Source organism: Silurus meridionalis, chromosome 27 (assembly GCF_014805685.1).
Source record: "Silurus meridionalis isolate SWU-2019-XX chromosome 27, ASM1480568v1, whole genome shotgun sequence".
Lineage (NCBI taxonomy): Eukaryota > Metazoa > Chordata > Actinopteri > Siluriformes > Siluridae > Silurus > Silurus meridionalis.
The window spans coordinates 16,414,700-16,434,172 of record NC_060910.1 but is presented as its reverse complement, the minus strand read 5'-3'; the positions used below and the strand labels follow the sequence as shown (position 1 = coordinate 16,434,172).

The following is a 19,473-nucleotide window of genomic DNA, read 5'->3' as shown; positions in this document are numbered from 1 at the left end:
ACTGTTTTTGTAGGACATTTTAGAAAGCTTTAACACCAATGACCACCTAAATATTGGACTGAGACGTTCAGTAGTTAATGTCTTTAGCTCCATCTACTGACAGACTTGGAGCACACTTATGTCGAATTCTTCTTCTTTCGGCTTCTCCCATCAGTGGTCGCCACAGCTGATCATCCGTCTCCACACCCCCCTGTCCTCTACATCTGCCTCTGTCACACCAACTACCTGCATGTCTTCCTTCACCACATCCATGAACCTCCTCCTTGGTCTTCCTCTTTTCCTCCTTCCTGGTGGCTCCATCCTCAGAATTCTCCTACTGATATACCCCATGTCCCTCCTCTGCACATGTCCAAACCATCTCAATCTGGCCTCTCTCACCTTGTCTCCAAAACGTCCTACATGCGCTGTCCCTCTAATAAACTCATTTCTTTTCCTGTCCATTGTCGTCACTCCTAACAAAAACCTCAACATCTTCAGCTCTGCGACCTCCAGCTCTACCTCCTGTCTTTTACTCAATGCCACTGTCTCTAATCCATACAACATCTCAGGTCTCACCACATTCCAATAAACTTTCCCTTTCACTCTCGCAGATACTCTTCTATCACAACACTTATGTCGAATTGTTGGACATGGTACTTGGAACACCAAATGACAGGTCTGAAAAAGGGTTTGAACACAGTTTTGGGGTGTGTTTAGTAACCCTTTCAGAGGTATTGAGGACAAGAGACTGTCTGGTGTTCTGAATCGTGTTGTGGTGCAGGTGTGAATCAAACAGGTTTCTTTAGTGTTGTGGTGGAGTTTAAAATATCTACAAGTGATGTATTCCTTATAGTATGCTATATATGGCTAGAGGACATGGACACCTGACCATCACACTCATCTTTTGCATCGTTGGAGAAGGTTGGAAAAAGGTGGTAGAACTCGAATATCTTGCAGAGTACCTTACTGATTACTTTTGGTATAAATTAGACCTCCTCATCTAACATCTCATCTCACTAATGCGCTTGTAGCTGAATTGACACAAAGCTGCCTAAGTCTAGTGGAAAAAGATTGACATGTGGAAAGAGAGCTGACAAGAGCAAAGGGAGACCTGAAATGGGACATTCAATAAGAACAGATTTGGGTTTCTCCATATCTATCTAACAGCAGGGATGATCAAGCAGGAGCACATTACATGCATAATAACACATCATGGTGTCCAGTGGAGGATGAGGAAGATGATGTGTGGATGTGCAGAACAGGGTTTTTGGGGAAACACCGCTGTAGGGAAGAGGGTTGGACGAACCGGAAGTGGGCGGATCGATTCTTGGTCGCTTCGCTCTGCACTGCGTACTGTGTTGAATCTGGCTGGTTCCTTGCCTACATAGGGAGCTTGAGGACATTCGGGACGCAGCCCCTGTTTTTATCAGAAGACCGCTGGGATGAAGGAGAGACGGGGGGCATCCTCGGCTTTGAGCTTATATTTATAAAGAAAAAGGTTTATTTCGATTTGCTCTTTATTCCCTTTGTTTGTGTGTGTGTGAGAGAGTGTGAGTGTGTGAGAGAGGGCGGTTTGGATTTTGTGGCTTGAGAAGAGCAGAGGAGCCAAAATGATGGAGGAGATCGACCGATTCCAAGTGCCGACCGAGGCAGAGATGCAGGCCTTGGTGAGTACATCACAAATAACAACAAGGGACATATTGCTCATGGAACGGAATAATAATAATAATAATAATAATAATAATAATAATAATAATATAATGATACTTATAATAATATCGGATCGCAATCACGTGATGTTCGGGGAATTGGATCGCACGGGGCGTAGATTTCTGAGATGTTCGCTCTGATCCATTGGAAATGCTGAGCATCCTGGTTTGATCATGAATGCACGTGAATATTTTGATGTTTTATATGATTTCATTTGATTTCTATTCGTCTGATCGGAGTGACGCATGGACAGATCTGATATCTTAGATCTGTGGCGCTGGAGGTGCTGATGCTGCGGGGTGGGGGGTGGCGGGGCGGCTGGAGCGGGGGCATATGCGACATATGATGCTTCCTTCATTTCAAGCTTTAACATCCAGCTTCTCATTCAGGCCAGACTGGGAGTGTAGCACCACTGTCTGTAACCCACACACACACACACGCACACGCACACGCACGCACACGCACACGCACACATACACACACACAAGGCCTTACAGCCATACAGCTCCATCATGTGGTTCTTCAGGGTGAGATGATTGTCTTCAATCTTCCTGAGTTCATCTTGTCACTTCATCGCTGTGCTCTCATCAAGCTAAAACACAAAAAAACATATAAATAAATAAAATAAATAACTAACTAACTAGACTGAAGCAAACAACATACATCTCCGGTATCCTGGAATAAACTCGCTCAATCTCATAAAATCTCTCAGGAAGCCAGCGTCTGCTAAAGATACTGTTTAATATTAATATTAATATCCATTTCTTGGGGAAACTCAGAGTGCTGAATGAGCTGGTACATTCTTGCTGTGTTGATTTATGGGAAGCTCAATGGCTGAGGGCGCTTAGCTGTATCATCTGTATCCTGCTGTGGTGGCGTTTCGTATTAGACAGAATCATCTACCAAAAAAAGAAAACATCATAGCCATTGGGAAGTGGTAGCCCAGTGGATAAAGATGTTGCACTGCTTATTGTAAGGTTGTTAGATCAAATCCCAGCCCTTGAGCAGGACTCTCAACCTTCATTTGCTTAGTTCAGAGTCGTTCAGAATAAGGGGCGTCTGCCAAATGTTGTAAATGTAAAACCTAGGCTATAAGGCCAAAAGTACACAAGAACATTGACTAAACATCCCATAAGATTAGAGTTGACACCCTTTTGGAACGGATTTCCATTAGATTTGCAACCATCCTGGCTTTAGTGAAGAACAGGTTAAGTTCTTCAGAGAAGTCAGTATTCCATTTCTTTCCAAAGGTGTGCCGTGTGATTGAGGTTCGGGCCCTATATACTTGGTGAACTGTGGTAAAGCTTTCTTTCATTCACAGAAGTATTGTCAAATCCAAATCTATTTAAATTCTATACAACTTCTTGTTTCCCAAATGCTGGGGTAATAGTAAGGTATCTTCATAGTTTTATCCATATGGTGTAACTGTGTATCAAACAGATTTTTCGTTGCTCTCCCTTTGCACTCTGTATTATCATTACAGTTCAAAGTTAATCAATAAAGATCTGTGTATCATCTTACGTTATCGAAGAATGTACCAATTCTTAAAATGTGGACGAGCCACAGTCACAGCACAAAATCAATAATTCTGAAACTGAAAGCGTGCAGCATGGAAACTAATGGCTATTAACAGCATCCTCGTCATAGATCAATTAACTGTTAGGATTGGATGATGTTATGTCTACGAAGGCTTCCAGAAGCTCAGGTCACAGGACCCAACATGACATTTTTATGTCTGAAAATGAGTGTGGATCAGCCACTGTCAGCTAGTATGACCTTTTCTAAACTAGCAATCTGTGGCCATGAATGCACACGGTTTTGGGAACATTAGGCTTCAATATGCTACAGTGCACGAATTTAATAAAAAAAAAAAATAAAACTTGTTTCTTGCTCTATATCGTTGTTTCGTTGGGGGGTCGAATACTTGCGTCTAATCGCATTTGTAATTGTGATTCCAAGACCATTTGTTCAGCAGTCGTTCATAAACGATTTGTTCGTTTTTAACCCAGTCTTTAATGTGAATCAAAAGAGCTCGTGTTTAAAAGAGTTCATTTTCGACTGGACGCAAAATCTCCGTAGGTTATGTACAGGAAACAGATTTGAGTAGTTCCTTTCATGAATCCTCTGATCCGAGTCGTTCGTTCTTTTGTCACGTGACTCCCAAAGAAGCTATACAGTTCTATATACATATATAAATTATTGGAACTGTAGTCAAAGTTGGTGTAGGTAGACGTGTTTGGGCATCTGCTTATTGAAGATTTTATTAAACATTTTATTTTTATTTCTGATTAAAAGAACGATATGAACTAAACGACTCAAACAACGATTTGTTCGTTTTGATGAACGGGATTCAAGAACCAAGTCACTAAAATGATCCAATCGTTCCGTCCCCACAGGATTGTAGGATTTCTGTTTAAACCAATGCTCACTACACAGAGGGCTACTGTAAAATATTTTTATGTTGCGATTGTTTAGTGTTTCAATCTAGCGGTTCTTTTCATATAGGTTTATTTATGGCTCTAATAACCAAGGAACATAAAACTGGAGGTCGAAACAAATAGGCTTTTGAGGCCACTTTTTATATAAATCACCTGTCTAACCAAACTAAGCATAGATTTAGGAGCTGGGAACTGAAGGATGATCCACGGATGTGAACATCCTCTGAGATACAGAAATGCGTATGATTGTAAATAAACAGTAAATTAGTCATTAATCAGATACAGTCTGTGTGGCATTAAGTCTCCAATGATATGGCTATAGAGTTATTTCAATTCAGTACACTTTTTTTTAGGAGTGCAGATAGACTTCCCAAATACCTTTTCAATTTCATACAGGTTGATATATCCTCCCATCCCTGTCCCCTTTCCTTTAAAATGCAAAAGCATTTCTCAGCCATAAGAAAATCACACAGAATGGCACATGAGGCTTGGACTGATTTCTTTCTAGCCCTGAAAGAAGACCTGTTCCAGCCATCAAATTTAAAAGACCTTATTTTTTGCTTAAAATTGTATATATTCCCAGTTTAACCATTTGATATATTTTTATTGTGAATAGAATATGGATTTATGAGATTTGCACCATTGCATTCTGCTTTCATTTACATTTTACGCAGAGTCCCAACTTTTTTGGAATTGGGAATGTACAAAAGAGCTTACTTTCGAATCAAATTAAGTATTAAAAGTAAAAGCACTAAACTCAGATTAAATAATATTGCCTAAATAATTGATGGAGTTCAGCATTCCATTCTTAGACCTTTATTGTGAAGAGAGATTTCTATTTTTTCAGGTGTACAGTGAGAAACTCTGGGTTGCACCTGTGGTCTCTCCACAACCAGCCTCATTTAACACAATCAAAAATGCAAAAAATGAGGTGGACTATTTACTCTTCACAATAAATTAAAACCTAAAACCATCTCTTGCCCTGTGAGACACCCTACTCTCGCTAGCGGTCGACAGAGTAAAGTTGCTGTGTGTATATTTTTCTGTTTCAAATGCTTTCAAACAGCAATTTTAGTGATAAAAGCATGTCTTCCAAACGCTCAAGTATGTCTCCTGCTTGTAGGGAAAAAAGAAGAGGAAAGCCATCAGTTTAGAGCAGAAAATTTAAATTATTAATCAGCATTAAGCAGGAAAAGCTGTCACAGTCATAGTACCATCTTCCACTTATGATATTTTTGATTTACGATGGAGTCGTCGTAACGTATTTCCATCGTAAGTAGGGGTCTTCCTGTACATTTTAGTTTCCTGTTATAGGCTAACCTGCAATTTTGTAAATTCCCAGTTTATACCCATCAATTCTTGTTAATTCCCATATATATCTGTTAATTCCCATGAAAAGTTTCCAGTTTTGAAAATTCCCAGAATTTTGCAACCCTAGATTAGAACAGATCTTGTGATTAATTGACTCTTTCATAAATCCTTAATTGTCGCAATCTCATCACTTCAGGATCCGGCATCCTCCACTGCCTCTGAGGGAGACTCGGATACGAGAGAGAGCGAGCCGGCCACCCTCAACTACAAACCATCACCTCTGCAGAGGAAAATAGGTACATAATCTAGTTGAGTGAAGAAACATCTACATGTACTCTTTGGCCCCTAGTCACATTGAAAGTGTCCAATGTAAACTGAAGACTTGCACAAAGCAGCAAAGTTAACATTTTATACCATAGCACATTTCTGGAAGGAGTCTCCAGTATCATTACTGTAAGAATCTATATTCTTTCTGACAAAGATATCAGGTAGGCTTTGTGGGTTTTTACAAAAAAAAAAATTGGCACATTTCTACACATTTCTTGTTTTAAAATGAAAGCAAAAGCTAACATTGAAGTACTTTGTATCCATGTATGAACAAGCCTGTTTTTAATAGGCGCAATTGCTGAAGTACTTGACAGAGGCTTTTTTTTAGGGATATTGTTTTTTCCTAGAAAAACAGCGAGAGCTGGCCAGAAAGGGTTCTCTGAAGAATGGCACGGCGGGGAGTCCTGTCAACCAGCAGCCCAAGAAGAACAACGTCATGGCCAGAACGCGGTGAGAGCAGGAACTAATTTACCTCTGCGATTTCTCAATATCGCAGCAGGTTACATAATGGTGCGTGTGAATTAAAAAAAAAGAAATATGAAGTGACTCAGAGAAGTAGGAAGTAGATGCAGGACAGCTTTAGGAAAAACAGATACTTGGATACAGACCAAAGGTCAAAATCATGTACAAACAGGCCAGGATACACAGAGTTCAGGAAACAATAATAAAAAACAGTGGTTGATATGCAGGCTAAAGAGTTATTACAGGATAGAAACCTTCTATATAGACAAAGGTTGAAAGACATTTAGGATGTCAGATAGACGCCTATATAAACATGGAATGGAGTGGAGTGACCAGGTAAAAAGAGCTGATGATAAAGAGATGGATATTGTGTGGATACTATTATAGCTGGCTCTTCCTGTCTTTTTCTCTCCCACTTCCTCTCTACTTCTGTGGAACAACCAGTAGCCAACCAGAGCCAAAGATCCGTTGAATTCAGTTTTATTAATATAGTGCTTTTAACAATGGTCCTAAAGCAACTTTACAGAAATACAAGATGGAGGGTTAGGGGTTAATGAATATGTGAATGAATATGTGATTGGTAGGTTATTGGTAGGTTATAAGTTTAAATCCCAGCAGTACAAAGCAGCCACTGTTTAGCCTTTGAGCATAGACCTTAACCCTCATTTGCTCAGTGTACAAATTAGCTAATTGTAAGTCGATCTGAAAAAGGGCATCTGTTAAATAAGTTTATCCTGAAGGAGCAACCAAGGGTTTGGTTAATTGGCAACCATTAAGGTTTGAGTTTACATTCTAGATGGAACACATGCAGATACTTGTAATATAATTTAAACATCATAGACACTGAGATCTTCTGCTCAAACGAAAACCACATAATGTCCTACTGTCCAGCTGTACTATGGAGTGAAGGAGTGTGTGGCCAAGCAATTTCTATTATTTCCATTGGAAATAAAGTTTCAGTAAAACTGGTGAACAATTGGCACACACCCCTCTGTTTAAAATTTTGATTGTAGTTAATATACGTATAATTAGTGAGTCACGTTTGCTGTTTGCTTAACTGATTGTTCAACTCTTTTTTTTAAAGATTTCACACTTCTCTGTTTCTAGGCTGGTGGTTCCCAACAAAGGCTACTCCTCCTTAGACCAAAGCCCAGATGAGAAACCATTAGTTGCTTTAGATACAGACAGGTACGTCCCTCACAAATCGTCCCTTACCACATAATAAGTGTCCTTAGTCATTTTAGTTTACTCTTTTTCTCTCTTATTTTCTACTTTGACATAATCTTTCCTCAGCGATGACGACTTTGACGTATCCAGATACTCCTCATCAGGATACTCTTCGGCTGAGGTAAGCTCTCTAAATACACCATATTGGTAATTTTTTTTTCCACTCTTGTGGGAAGATGTTCCACTGAATTTTGTACTGTAGTTGTGGAGATTTGTGCTCCTTCAGCCACAGGGGTGTTCGTAAAGTCAGGTACTGATGTAGGGTGAGGAAGCCTGGGGAGAGTTCCTTAGAGTTCCAATTCTTCCCAAAGGTATTAAAAAAATTCAGTTCAGAGCACTATAGCAGGCAACTCAAGATCTTCTACACACTTCCATCCCATGGAAAGCATATCTACATGGAGCTGGCTTTGTGCACCAGGGCATTGTCATGTTAGAACAGGTTTGGTTCTATTCTGACCACGTGCGTTAGGACGTCTGTGATCTCATCATGGACAGCAAGTTAAAACAAAGAGCAAACGTGAAATATTGCGTGAAACTGGGCAGATCTGCCACAGACGTGTGACATGACATCAGTTTGACACGCAGCGATGCTGCAACGAGTCGTTCTCTGTGTTTTAAGTGGCATGCACGCTTTAAGAGCGTAAGAACCTCACTGGAAGATGACCAGAGATCAGGAAGACCTTCAACAAACTTAACCCCCTGAAAATGTCAAAACCATTAGGCAACTTGTTCGTGATGATCATAAGAGAACAATCCACATAATCTCACTTCCACACCCAACCTACTCGCCAGATTTGGCTCCTGGGGACTTCGCCCTTTTCCTAAAGATGAAGATCCGGATCAAAGGTCACCATTTTGACACCATTATGGAGATTCATCGCAAATCGCAGAAGGTCCTTGACACGCTTCGAAAAGAGGACTTCCAGGACACATTCCAGTTCTTGGAATACCGCTGTACAACTCTGGGAGCGCTGTATTGCTGTGCAAGGGACTATTTCAAAGGTTATAATGTGCAAACATAGATAAATAAAGTGCTTTCTTGTAAACAGAGCTAGTCTCGAAACTTGCTAGCTCAATGGACAAGGCTCTGGATTATTGAAGATCACCAGCGCCAAGCCACTGTTGGGTACTTGACCAAGTTCCTGGGGTACTCCATGGTTGCCTACACTCTGTTCCTTAGCAAGCTGGAAATCTAAAGAATATGTGCTGTAATGTACAGTATATGGACAAGTATGGAGTTACGCTTAATGAAACACGGTCACTGTCTCCTTTCCTCCACAGCAAATTAACCAGGATTTGAACATCCAGCTCCTGAAGGATGGATACAGGCTGGACGAGATCCCCGATGACGAAGATCTGGACCTCATCCCTCCAAAATCGGTCAACCCAACCTGCATGTGCTGCCAAGCCACGTCTTCATCCGCCTGTCAGATCCAGTAAACTTTTTCTCGCTTTTCTTTCCTCTTTTTCTCTGTTACTCTCACTCTCTCTCCTTCTCTCTCCTCTCTCATTCCTTCTTGTACCCTTATAAAGACATTTAATCCACGTTATGGCACGACATGTACCGGTAATGTTATGATCAAAATGGTGTAGAGGAAATCCTGAACAAAAACACACATACACTCTCGCACACACTATACATACATACATACACCTGCGATAATAATTAATGTTCTGACTATTATTATTATTATTATTGGTAGCGTTCTCCTATGGTAGGGCGCTCTGTACGCTGGTGAGCTGGGAGGAGATTACGTGTTCAAACCTCCTAGTGGACGTTGTGTAATGATTGTACAATTGGAGGTCCAAAAAAAATTTATTTAACTGTGCATTAAAACACTTGGTGATGCTAAGCGCCGATATTATCAAATGTAGTACCTGCTTCCATGTCGTACTTTACATTTTATGTTGTCGTGTTTGTTTTTTTTTCTTCCTCTTTTGTTTAGTTTTTTTCCTTTTTCCTGAATAATGTGCTTAATTGTACGAGGATGTTTCAATACGAATTGTGCTAAGGATGTTTGCCGAGACACTGTCGATTTTCATTTCTTGTGCTAGTTGTTCATTCGCAGCACTAAAACGCAGCATTGTGTAGCATGTACGGAAAACGTTGCACTTTGTTTTTTTTTGTTTTTTTTAGTCTAATTTTGTTTACACAAATGACCGTTCGATAAATTGGAGACGAATGTATCAATTGAAAAAAAGAAAATGCATATCCAACTGGCTTATACAAATGCAATATAGCCTATATTATATTTAAAAAAAAAGGCCACTTAGTTAGCATCATTTGGTCGTGTGCTGTAAAATGCTACCTAAAGTGCGTACAAACACTTTGGTGTGAATGACTGTTTCTCATTTTCAGTTGAAGTGCTGTGTGTTTTTTTTTGGCTTTTTGGACTCAAGTGGCGTCACACAAGAAGTAAACTTTCATGACTATGATAATAAAAATGGCTATTTACTTGTGTTTTGTGCGTTTTGTGTGTCCTGTTTTGTGTTTACTGCTGCTGTTGCGTTTGAAATCTCTTCACGAAAAATGTCTGATGATCCTTTGAAACTAGGGTGTCAACATGGCTTCCTTTTTCAAACAGTGGCAAAATGGTGGACAAAACGTTTAGCATTAAGTTACATAAGATTTAAAAAAGATTCAATTTCTGATTCAAATTTCAACTGGGTTTAAGGTCAGTACTTTATTTATACAATGAGAGCAGGCAAAGGTTTTGTGCTTGCTGTACTCTAATTTAATGCTCCACGCAGTTTTTGAATTGAAAACGGTGACAAAATGGAGGATGGTGTATGCAAACATTCTTGTTAATCCAATGGAATTTAAATGACACACTCAATTTATGTTTGAACCATGTAGCATGTAGGTTTTTCGATATATGCACTTTCCTATAAAGGGCCAAAAATCTACTTGATTGAAGTCTGGAGGTCTGAACGCCAAAGTTAAACACTGCATTACACCGGTATTATATTAAAATAAATGTTGCCATGGTTTCTCTTGTTTATGTCTTCATAATATTTACCAATAAATACATAAAAATACATTGATAAATAGGAAATATGGCTGCAAGCTGTTCAAATAATTATTTAAAATGTTTTCTAGTACAATGAAAAAATAGGAGCAGTCCCTTTTATAGTACAATAGAGTTCAATGACCACTATAGATTCTGAAGCTATACAGCAATATGCTATTAAAATCAGTGTTTTCTAATGAAAGATATGGGGCTGGGCCTTTTTTTTTGCAAAGGGTCCAAACTTGGCTGCAGCTGACAAAGTCATATATAGGTGATGGGTAGGTTAGTTTGGTTCTCTGTTTCCATGTGTTGAAGAAATCAGACTTAAAGTCTGGTATTCAGGGTTGAATTGTACATGTAAATTTGTGCCAATGGCATCCAGCCCACCAAATTGTCTTTCTCTCTAGTTATATATGGCATGGTGGGCTAAAACAAAGGTAGTTTGGGCATTCCTAGCATAGACATACTGTCAAGGACATTGCTATTAGCCTACTTGGAGTGGCGATTTAATAAATCGACGCCAATAGGGGGTGCTGTTTTGCAATAATATTTGCTAAGTCACAAATGGCTAAATTGCTAAAAGAAGCAGGTGATCAGAGAAACGTGTGGGCAATGAGCTGTGTGCACATGCTGTACTGACATTTTGTGGGCTAACAATGTGAAAATCTAAAATTTGGGTTGACAAATATAAAAATCTGGCATTAATACCAGTGAAAGCAAAATTGATATGTTTCTATGAATCCACTTGTTTTAGTTGGTTATTATTTCTAGTAACAACAAACAGAAAGATTTGTACTTGCAAGGATACATTCAAGGAAGGAGCCTTCAGTGTAACACTCAGTAGATTTTCTGCCACAAGACTGTCTTCGTTTTGTGGTTTCTTTGGTGACGCAACATATTTCTTTGTGAGGTAATGAATGCTTATGGCTGCTATAATTTAAGTAACAGAAGGAATGGATGTTATATAACCTTAAATCTAACTGGCTACAGATCAAAAAAAGAGAACGTATCTTTTTTTTTTTTTTACAAATAAATAATTGTTAAATATTATTAGCTAATTCATCAGTTCTGTTGTTGAAGATATATAACATTAATAAATCATGCATTGTTGGAAAATAATCAACTTCAGGTTAGTGGAATCGTGTTTGAATGTGCTTTATTTTCAGCAACAAAAAAAAAAACAACAAAAAAAACCAAATATAAGCAATTCTTAATGAAAGGATGAGCAGAAATTACAGGTGAATGTTACAGTATGTTGAAAATAATACAGCAAAATTCAAGTGAAAGATTTTCTCAGATGTTTGCCATATGTACAGATGTGGTAGGTATGCAATAACATAAAAAAAAGCATTTGTCAGTGGTTAGTTCAGTCCGTTGTACATTCAATCCAAGGATGAAGTTTACATGATGTCAGAGAAGAGGCAGTGTATTACAATCTTTACAGGTCGAACGCATAAACCATTCCTGTACGTACTGACGTAGAAAAATACATATCCATCTCTATAGAAAGTGCATGTGAATTGAGAGCCTTGGGACGGAAGAGGGGTAGTACATCGATGCAACCGTTTCTCTGGTGATTGACAGCTGAATAGGTTGTCTCACATTATATTAGTCATTACTATTGTCGGCATTCGCCTGGTGGCTGCTTGTGTTTCAAAAAGACTTAAGTCACAGCGTTGAATAGTTCAAGTAAATTATGTAAATTGGCTTGCTTCTGTGTGCAGCATGAATCTGTTACTGAAATTCAAAAAAAAGTAAGAAAAAATAGAAAAAAAAAAAAAAGCGTGCATCTTTTCACTTAACTCAATAAACCCGAATGATGAAGTTAGTAAACATGAAACAGCCCAGGATTAGTTATCATACGTTAAACAAGCTCAAGCTCGACTTCCTCTCAATGCAAATGTGATGTGATGCCAAAAAAAAATGGATTTGAGATCTTTCTACATCCTCTTCCCTTTCAACTTTGTCTAATTGTTTGCCGAATCATTCCAACTTGCTAGCTTGCTAGCCTCCAAAATATGCTGTTGACTAGCGAGGCTGTAAACTAGACAGCAGAATAATAAGGAAGTCATGTTACTTTTGGATTCAGTTGCATCAGGTTCTTTTAAACATGCTGAGCTTGTTTTTAAATGCCTAGTTGGCCAACAAACTACAGGAAACTGTGTGCTTCCAAATAAGCTTGAAGCATTTCTTTGGAGTACCCATATTCGAATCCTATATACATGTAGCATCTTAAATGTTTTTATATATATATATATATATATATATATATATATATATATATATATATATATATATATATATATATATATATATATATATATATATATATCTGTATATTTAACTATAGTGTTTGTGCTTCAAGGGCAACATCGTCCCATCTATTTCCATGCTATTTTCTCTGTCAATTCTGCTACACTGGCTAATACACTCATGCCTACTTGATTTATTTGACCCTTAAATGGCTCAGTGGAAATACAGTATCAAAATGGCGATTGTCACAAACAAGCCAGCTTTATAGACAGTACTAAATTACAGCCTGATATATTAGATTATATTATGTATGAGTAAAAACAACAAACAAAAGATCCCACACATTCCCTTCTAGAAGCAAAACGCTAGTCACTGGAAAAAAAAGATCGAGGAGTGGAAAATGAATACATAAATACATTATTTTACAGCCATAAAGATAATTGGATCTACGTAATCCACCACACGAATAGATTCACAATTGTAATGTCAGCTAAAGTCAGCTTTTCCAAATGAAAGTGGTAGATGTTTCCTACATGGAAGTAGTCTTCAGGCTAGGCTAGCTTCTGGTAACGTATATACTATTCACTGAGAATCGGGCTGATCGGATTTGTTTATTAATTCGCTGCAGAACTGGTCATCACTTTTATAGTCGAGCGCTTCCCTGATCGCAAATGTATTCAATCTTTCAAGAGGATTTGCTCTCAGGTATCGTATTAGTTTTGTTCAGGACTCGCTAGGCTACCAAGCATTCAAAAACAGCAATAATCATGAGGAACCACAAGACCTCCACCCCACCCCCATTTCTACTCAACCCCAAATAAAAGATGGCCGCCTTATGATGATGGTTATAAAATGTTCAGGGGGAAAAAGGGAAAAAAACCCATTCAAGGTTCAAGAAAGACCTGTAATCTATATTACCGTTGAAGCTCCAGTGCAAAACCGAGGAAAACAAATGTACGTATTAGCTGATTTGCTACAAGTGGTCTAATGGAGGAAACTGTGTACTTTTTTTTTGTTTGCCAGACAATTAACTGTATGAACCACCATGTAAACCCCCCTCCCCTGCATTTGATTCGTCGCTTGACACTTCGATTATCAGCACATGGAGTGGACATGTGCAGATAATCAATCCGTTCTGTAATCTACAGTTTTTGGTCCGATATTTAGAACATAGATCATTATGGTGTGCCATCCCAATTATAAAAGTTTGTCTGACTGGATTTGATGATATTAATGCACACCCATATTTGTGCCATTGCACTCCTCCACCATCTCTTGACACAAGTATACATATATTTGGTACATATACTTTCGCTGTCGGTTTGTCTGATTTTGTACGTGGAAGAGTTTTCCGCTTCGATTTGCTTGGCGCGTCTGGATAGCATGAGGGCTTCGTGAGATGGTCACGAAGGGTCCAGCAGCCCACATGTCAGAAGTGTGTCCAGATCCAATACCAATCCCGTTGCTATGAAGAGGTCCCGATGATCACTCGGGATCGCCGGAGCCGGAAGAGGACGTGGAGGAGGAGGAGCGCCGTCGCCGGCCTTTGGTCTTGCAGAGCATGCTGGGATGGAAGCCGTCGTGGCGGCGAGCATGCTTGGTCAGGTGGTCACTGCGCATGAAACACTTGGTGCAAAGGGGACAGGCGAAACGCTTTTCGCCCGTGTGTGTACGGAAGTGGCGAGTCAGCTCATCTGATCGAGAGAAACGCTTGGTGCAGCTTTGCCAAGTGCACTGGAACGGTCGTTCACCTACAAGAGGAGAGGAAGGGAGGGAGGGAGGGAGAGTGGGTCAGAGAAAGACACAGACAGAAAGAGAGAGGGAGCGAGAGAAAAAGAGAGATTCAGCACACAGTGTTCAGAACAAGGCTGTCTAGAGATTTCTTTTTTCTGGACATAGTGATTCACACTTTGGTGATGAATGCATCTGTACAGATCATTCAGTTCTGCCAGAAACAGACAGACAGACAGATGAAGGTCCCTGATTTGCTGTTCCAATAAAATGCACAGCATTACGATATAATCGAGCCACTGTTTTATCTAGAAATATAAAATTAGTAAATAAACCAATCACAGTTTATGAGCTACCTATAACCCATAAAGCACAGATTGTTATGGAAAACTCAGATAAGAAGCCTCGTGCACGTGTGTGCGTGTGTCAAAGAGAGTGACGTCACCCTTTCAGACTACCATAATGCACCGTTTATAGGGTTAGGCTACATAATATTCAATAATAATACGTAATTATTACAAACAGAAGCAAACACACACATTGGCAGGGTCACAGCCTGTCAGACCAGGATTTGTTTTGTCCCTATTTATAACGACACTGTGACGCAACACGTTATGACGTCATCACCCCACTCTTGCCAGAACCCTGTTACGAAACTGTTCCGCTCTTGGTGTAACATTTTGTCCCGTTACAAGAACACAACAACACCGCCCTGTCCGCGGCTACCGTTACCGCCCACGACCACGCCCCCTTTCCCACCTGGTTACGCCCCTGCTTTCTGTCTTCAAGCCTTTTTCCATAGCCCCATGCGCTAGAATTTTTTATTTTCTTAGTAAAGGACATTTAACAAAAATCTGGGTTTAATTTTGTCCTATAGATACAAAATAAAACTCTACCAGGACTCTGACACCATTTTCGACCTGCACTGAACGTATTCTGCGTAAAGACTCCCAGCAAGAGTCCACGCTTTCAGCACGTGGCACGTGTTGCCAGATTGTCCGAGTTTCCCCTTCACAGGATTAAGTCTAGAATGTATGTTAAATTTTACAAAAATCACATTTTAGTCTTAAATTGATACAAATAAACAGTATATCGTTCTTTTGTAGTGCTGTCTATTTAAAAAAGGTTGTGCAGGTTTGGTTTGTAAAAAACTGGGCTCTGGCAACCCAGGAGCGAACCCAAATAACACTAATAACTAATAACCTGGATAATGGAATCAATCGCGAACATCTTCGTTACGTACCTGTGTGCACGCGACAATGGGCTTTCAGATGCGAGGACTTCCCGTAGATCTTTCCACAACCTGCGTAGGGGCAGCGGTGCTTCTTCTCGGCGCTTTGCCGGCTGCGCGGCCGACGCTCGCTCCCACCTGCCCGGCACTTCTCCCGCACGCTGGGCTGCTCCGTCACGCCGCTCTCAACCGAGCTCTTGGGACAGGCTCCGCCGCACCGGTTCAATTCGAGTAGGATCATCGCCACCATCAGAAGCGTGCGGCTCTCCTGGGTCTCCATCCCCGCCTCCACATCCGTCCCGTCCGCGGTGGACAGCGCGCTCGGAGCGGCGACAACCACATCCGTCATGATCGTCTGCTGGGGCTGTTTTACTTTCAACACCGATAAGATGTTACAGAGAAACAAACCCCCAAATCCTCCTTTTCTTGCTTTTCCTCCTTCGGAGCTCTTATGCAACTCGTTTATCAGAAGACGCGAATCCGCTCCAGGAAACGTGGTGTCCACCCCACGCGTGTCCACGAGTCCCCGTGTAATCTAAACAATTTTTTTTACAAACGCGGTACAATTCGTGTGTCGGACACCAGATCCCGAAGTCGTGCCGTCGCCTTGGAACGTTTCCTCATAACTGCGTCAAAACTTGTGCGTGTGTGTGTGTGTTTGTGTGTGTGTGTGCGTGAGAGCGCGCGCCCGCCGCCGCCGCAGTGTTTTCGCCGTTCTCATTCTCAAAAGAAACAATTTCGCGGAATCCCAGGGCGTCATCGCCACCACGCGCTCTGATTGGTCGCATCCCGAACGCTGTCTCGCGCACTACCAGGAATCCCCGAGCGAACGGGCGGAAATGTGGCTCGCGACGGCCAATCCGCGTGCACTCCGGGCGGGACGGACGGACGGACGCACGGCCTTGGACCGGCGCGCACGCGGAAACCGTGGTGTAGACGCCGTGTCCTGAACCGCATTCAAGAGTGCTCAAGCAACAAGGGTAGTGTGTGTGTTTTAGTTCTATACAGGTGGTAGTATGATCTTCTGATGGAGGGAACGACCCCATTGAACCCCCTCATTTCTTTCATTCTTTAAAATCGGTGTTCTATTGACTCACCATTGGACATTGGTTTTAATATGCGTTTACATTCTAGGAATCAACTGGTAGTAAAAACCAGAAATCTACCAAGAACTATATAGATAGATAGCAGGCGTGTGTATTCACTTCTGGCGTGGGATTTATATCTTCTGCGTGCGAATAGTAATAACGTGTTGTCTATGAGAACACTGAGGAGAACGAGTGTAACCTGACCCCCTTTCACGGTAGTCCCCCTGGACACGGTTCTTGGAAAGTGAAATTATTTACATCCAAGAAGTGAGATAGGGCATGTGCAAACAAGGCCCACATTGGATAAGGGATTAGTTTTTCCTTTTATTTTTTTTTCTGCCAGTAAGCAAATAAACAATAAAATAAACAAGCAAACAAATGAACATGATATACATGTGCACAAGTGGAGAAGTTTAGGTTTCGGCACCAGATTATTTGCCTGATTGCACTGGTTTGCATGTTAGAACTAATGTTACATAATCATAATAACACACACACATCTGTATAACCCTGTTTTTCTATTTCAACAACATAAAATTATTTTCTTATGCCTTATTAAACCATGTCTATCATTCATGGAAATAACATTACACACACACACGCACTTTGTTTTATTGTCTCTTTTTCATCGCCTCGCCTCAAAAACAGGACGCGTTCGCATCCACTGAAACCCGGTCTTTTATTTAGTAAATGCCCCCTTGTAACTTTTATCAACAGCTCTAGCAGCATCCGAAACCCTTACGCCATCGCAATGCCGGGGCACGTGCAGGTCACGCGCGTTCCCGCGTCCTCGGTGCATGTCTAAGGAACAGAATGTTCTCTGATTGATGCGAACGGGAGATCTAGCGGCGTCTAGCGGGGGTGTCACGCTACTGCATGTTGAATTCGGGCAGTGGGGGTGAATGGGAGGCAATTTTGTTGGTTATCTGTCTGGTCTTTGTTGCTACTCCTGTACACACGCATGTTATGCAGTATTAACTTCAAAGTAAATGTTATTTAGTGAAAATATAGTAGTCAGTTTAAATAAAACAATAAATTAACAATTAAACTAGCCCTTTTCCTCGTTGTTTGTCTTTGATTTACAGTGTTCTATGATTAAACCTAATAGCTGGGCAAAACATTGCATACAAATGTATGACTAAAAAAAAAAGACTAATTCTATAAAATCAAAGTACAACTAGATTGATTAAAAGTGATTTAATAGTGACATCTACAGGAGGAACTACGTCACTGCAAAATAATTGAATGCAAGATAAATAAATATCAAAATAATGTTATATTATATGATCATATCATAATTTCTTATCCACTATTGCCATTTGCTTGACATTCAATGGGGCAATTGAACACAATCGACCTACTTTGAATCAGCCAAATAAATCAAATTGGTCACTTTGTTCTTGTGTTCTGGCGGCCACCTTTCTTTCTGACAAACCGACAGTACCGCCTCGAAGAATATGTAAAAATCAGAGATGCCAAAAATCACTCAAGTATAAGTACAGATACTCATGTTTTTAAATGCTCATGTAAAAGTTGAAGTGCTAACTATATATATTTTACTCAAGTTAAACTAAAGAAGTTTGGGCTCTGATATGTACTGAAGTAAAAAGTAGCCGTTAGTACTAACTGTTTTAGTGTTACACTGGTAACTGGACCTCAAATCATAATATATTAATACAAAAACGAGTTTTAAACGTTGTTACCTACTGAATGTATCCAGGCCGAACAACCAACATATAGAACACAAGTAGAGAAAAGATGATGATGATCAGGTGATCAGGAATGTCTCTGTTCTCAGTCATGTTTTCATTCCTGACTTTCTCTGTCTCATCGTCTTCGTAAACACGTCTACGTCTGTGATGTGTGAGAGTCAGGAAATAATACACCAGTGGTACATTGAAAAAGACAGGCAATGACAGGAAATAGGTTAATGGGCTCAAAATGACGTGCAATGAGAAGAGAAAATATTGACACTCTGCTTGTCCTTTCTTTTTTCCTCCTTTCTGGTGGCTCCATCCTTGGCATTCTTCTACCGGTATACCCCATGTCCCTCCTCTGCACATGTACAAATCATCTCAATCGGGCCTCTCTCACTTTGTCCCCAAAATGTCCTACATGCACAGTACCTCTAATAAACTAGTTTCTAATCATGTCCATTGTCGTCACTCCCAATTAAAATCTCAGCATCTTCAGCTCTGCTACCTCCAGCACCACCTTCTGTTTTTTTATTAAATGCCAGTGTCTCTAAACCAAACAACATCGCAGGTCTCACCACAATCATATAAATGTTCCCTTTCACTTTTGCAGATACCCTTCTATTACAAATCACTCCTGCCACTCTTCTCTTCCCACTCCACCCTGCCTGCACTCTTTTCTTCACTTCTCTAACACACTCTCCATTACTTTGCACTGTTGATCCCAGGTACCTAAACTCCTCCCAATCATTCACACACATGTACTCTGTCTTACTCCTACTGACTTTATTTCACTTCTCTCCAGCACGTACCTCCACCTATTCAGGCTCTTCTCAACCTGCTCCCTACTCGCACCACAAATAACAATATCATCCGCAAACAGTCCATGGAGACTCCTGTCTGATCCCGTCCATCAACCTGTCCATCACCACTGCAAAGAGGAAGGGGTTTAGAGCCGATCATTGATGCAGTCCCACCTCCACCTTGAACCAGTCTGGCATTCCTACTGCA

General features: G+C 40.5%; 2 protein-coding genes across 2 annotated transcripts; one reads left to right on the top strand and one right to left on the bottom strand.

Annotated features, from left to right (window-relative positions):
* The first annotated feature begins 1,298 nt into the window (after nucleotides 1–1,298).
* On the top strand, nucleotides 1,299–9,915 carry fam219ab (family with sequence similarity 219 member Ab). The gene is made up of 6 exons (XM_046841128.1): nucleotides 1,299–1,646; nucleotides 5,635–5,734; nucleotides 6,113–6,215; nucleotides 7,335–7,415; nucleotides 7,521–7,575; nucleotides 8,736–9,915. Exons 1-6 carry the CDS (start codon nucleotides 1,590–1,592, stop codon nucleotides 8,892–8,894), a joined length of 555 nt encoding a protein of 184 aa, XP_046697084.1. The 5' UTR covers nucleotides 1,299–1,589; the 3' UTR covers nucleotides 8,895–9,915.
* Nucleotides 9,916–11,604: 1,689 nt separating this feature from the next.
* klf9 (Kruppel-like factor 9) lies at nucleotides 11,605–16,981 on the bottom strand. The gene is made up of 2 exons (XM_046842145.1): nucleotides 15,693–16,981; nucleotides 11,605–14,469 (listed from the first exon to the last, which is right to left on the bottom strand). Exons 1-2 carry the CDS (start codon nucleotides 16,027–16,029, stop codon nucleotides 14,204–14,206), a joined length of 603 nt encoding a protein of 200 aa, XP_046698101.1. The 5' UTR covers nucleotides 16,030–16,981; the 3' UTR covers nucleotides 11,605–14,203.
* Between the last annotated feature and the right edge of the window lie 2,492 nt (nucleotides 16,982–19,473).

Bases quoted from the DNA above. Each gene is read 5' to 3' on its own strand.
- fam219ab (XM_046841128.1), top strand. From the start codon at position 1,590: ATGATGGAGGAGATCGACCGATTCCAAGTGCCGACCGAGGCAGAGATG. The intron at 5,735-6,112 runs GTACATAATCTA...GTTTTTTCCTAG, and splicing joins ACCTCTGCAGAGGAAAATAG to AAAAACAGCGAGAGCTGGCC. The intron at 7,416-7,520 runs GTACGTCCCTCA...ATCTTTCCTCAG, and splicing joins GTTGCTTTAGATACAGACAG to CGATGACGACTTTGACGTAT.
- klf9 (XM_046842145.1), bottom strand. From the start codon at position 16,029: ATGACGGATGTGGTTGTCGCCGCTCCGAGCGCGCTGTCCACCGCGGAC. The intron at 14,470-15,692 runs GTACGTAACGAA...CTCCTCTTGTAG, and splicing joins CCATTGTCGCGTGCACACAG to GTGAACGACCGTTCCAGTGC.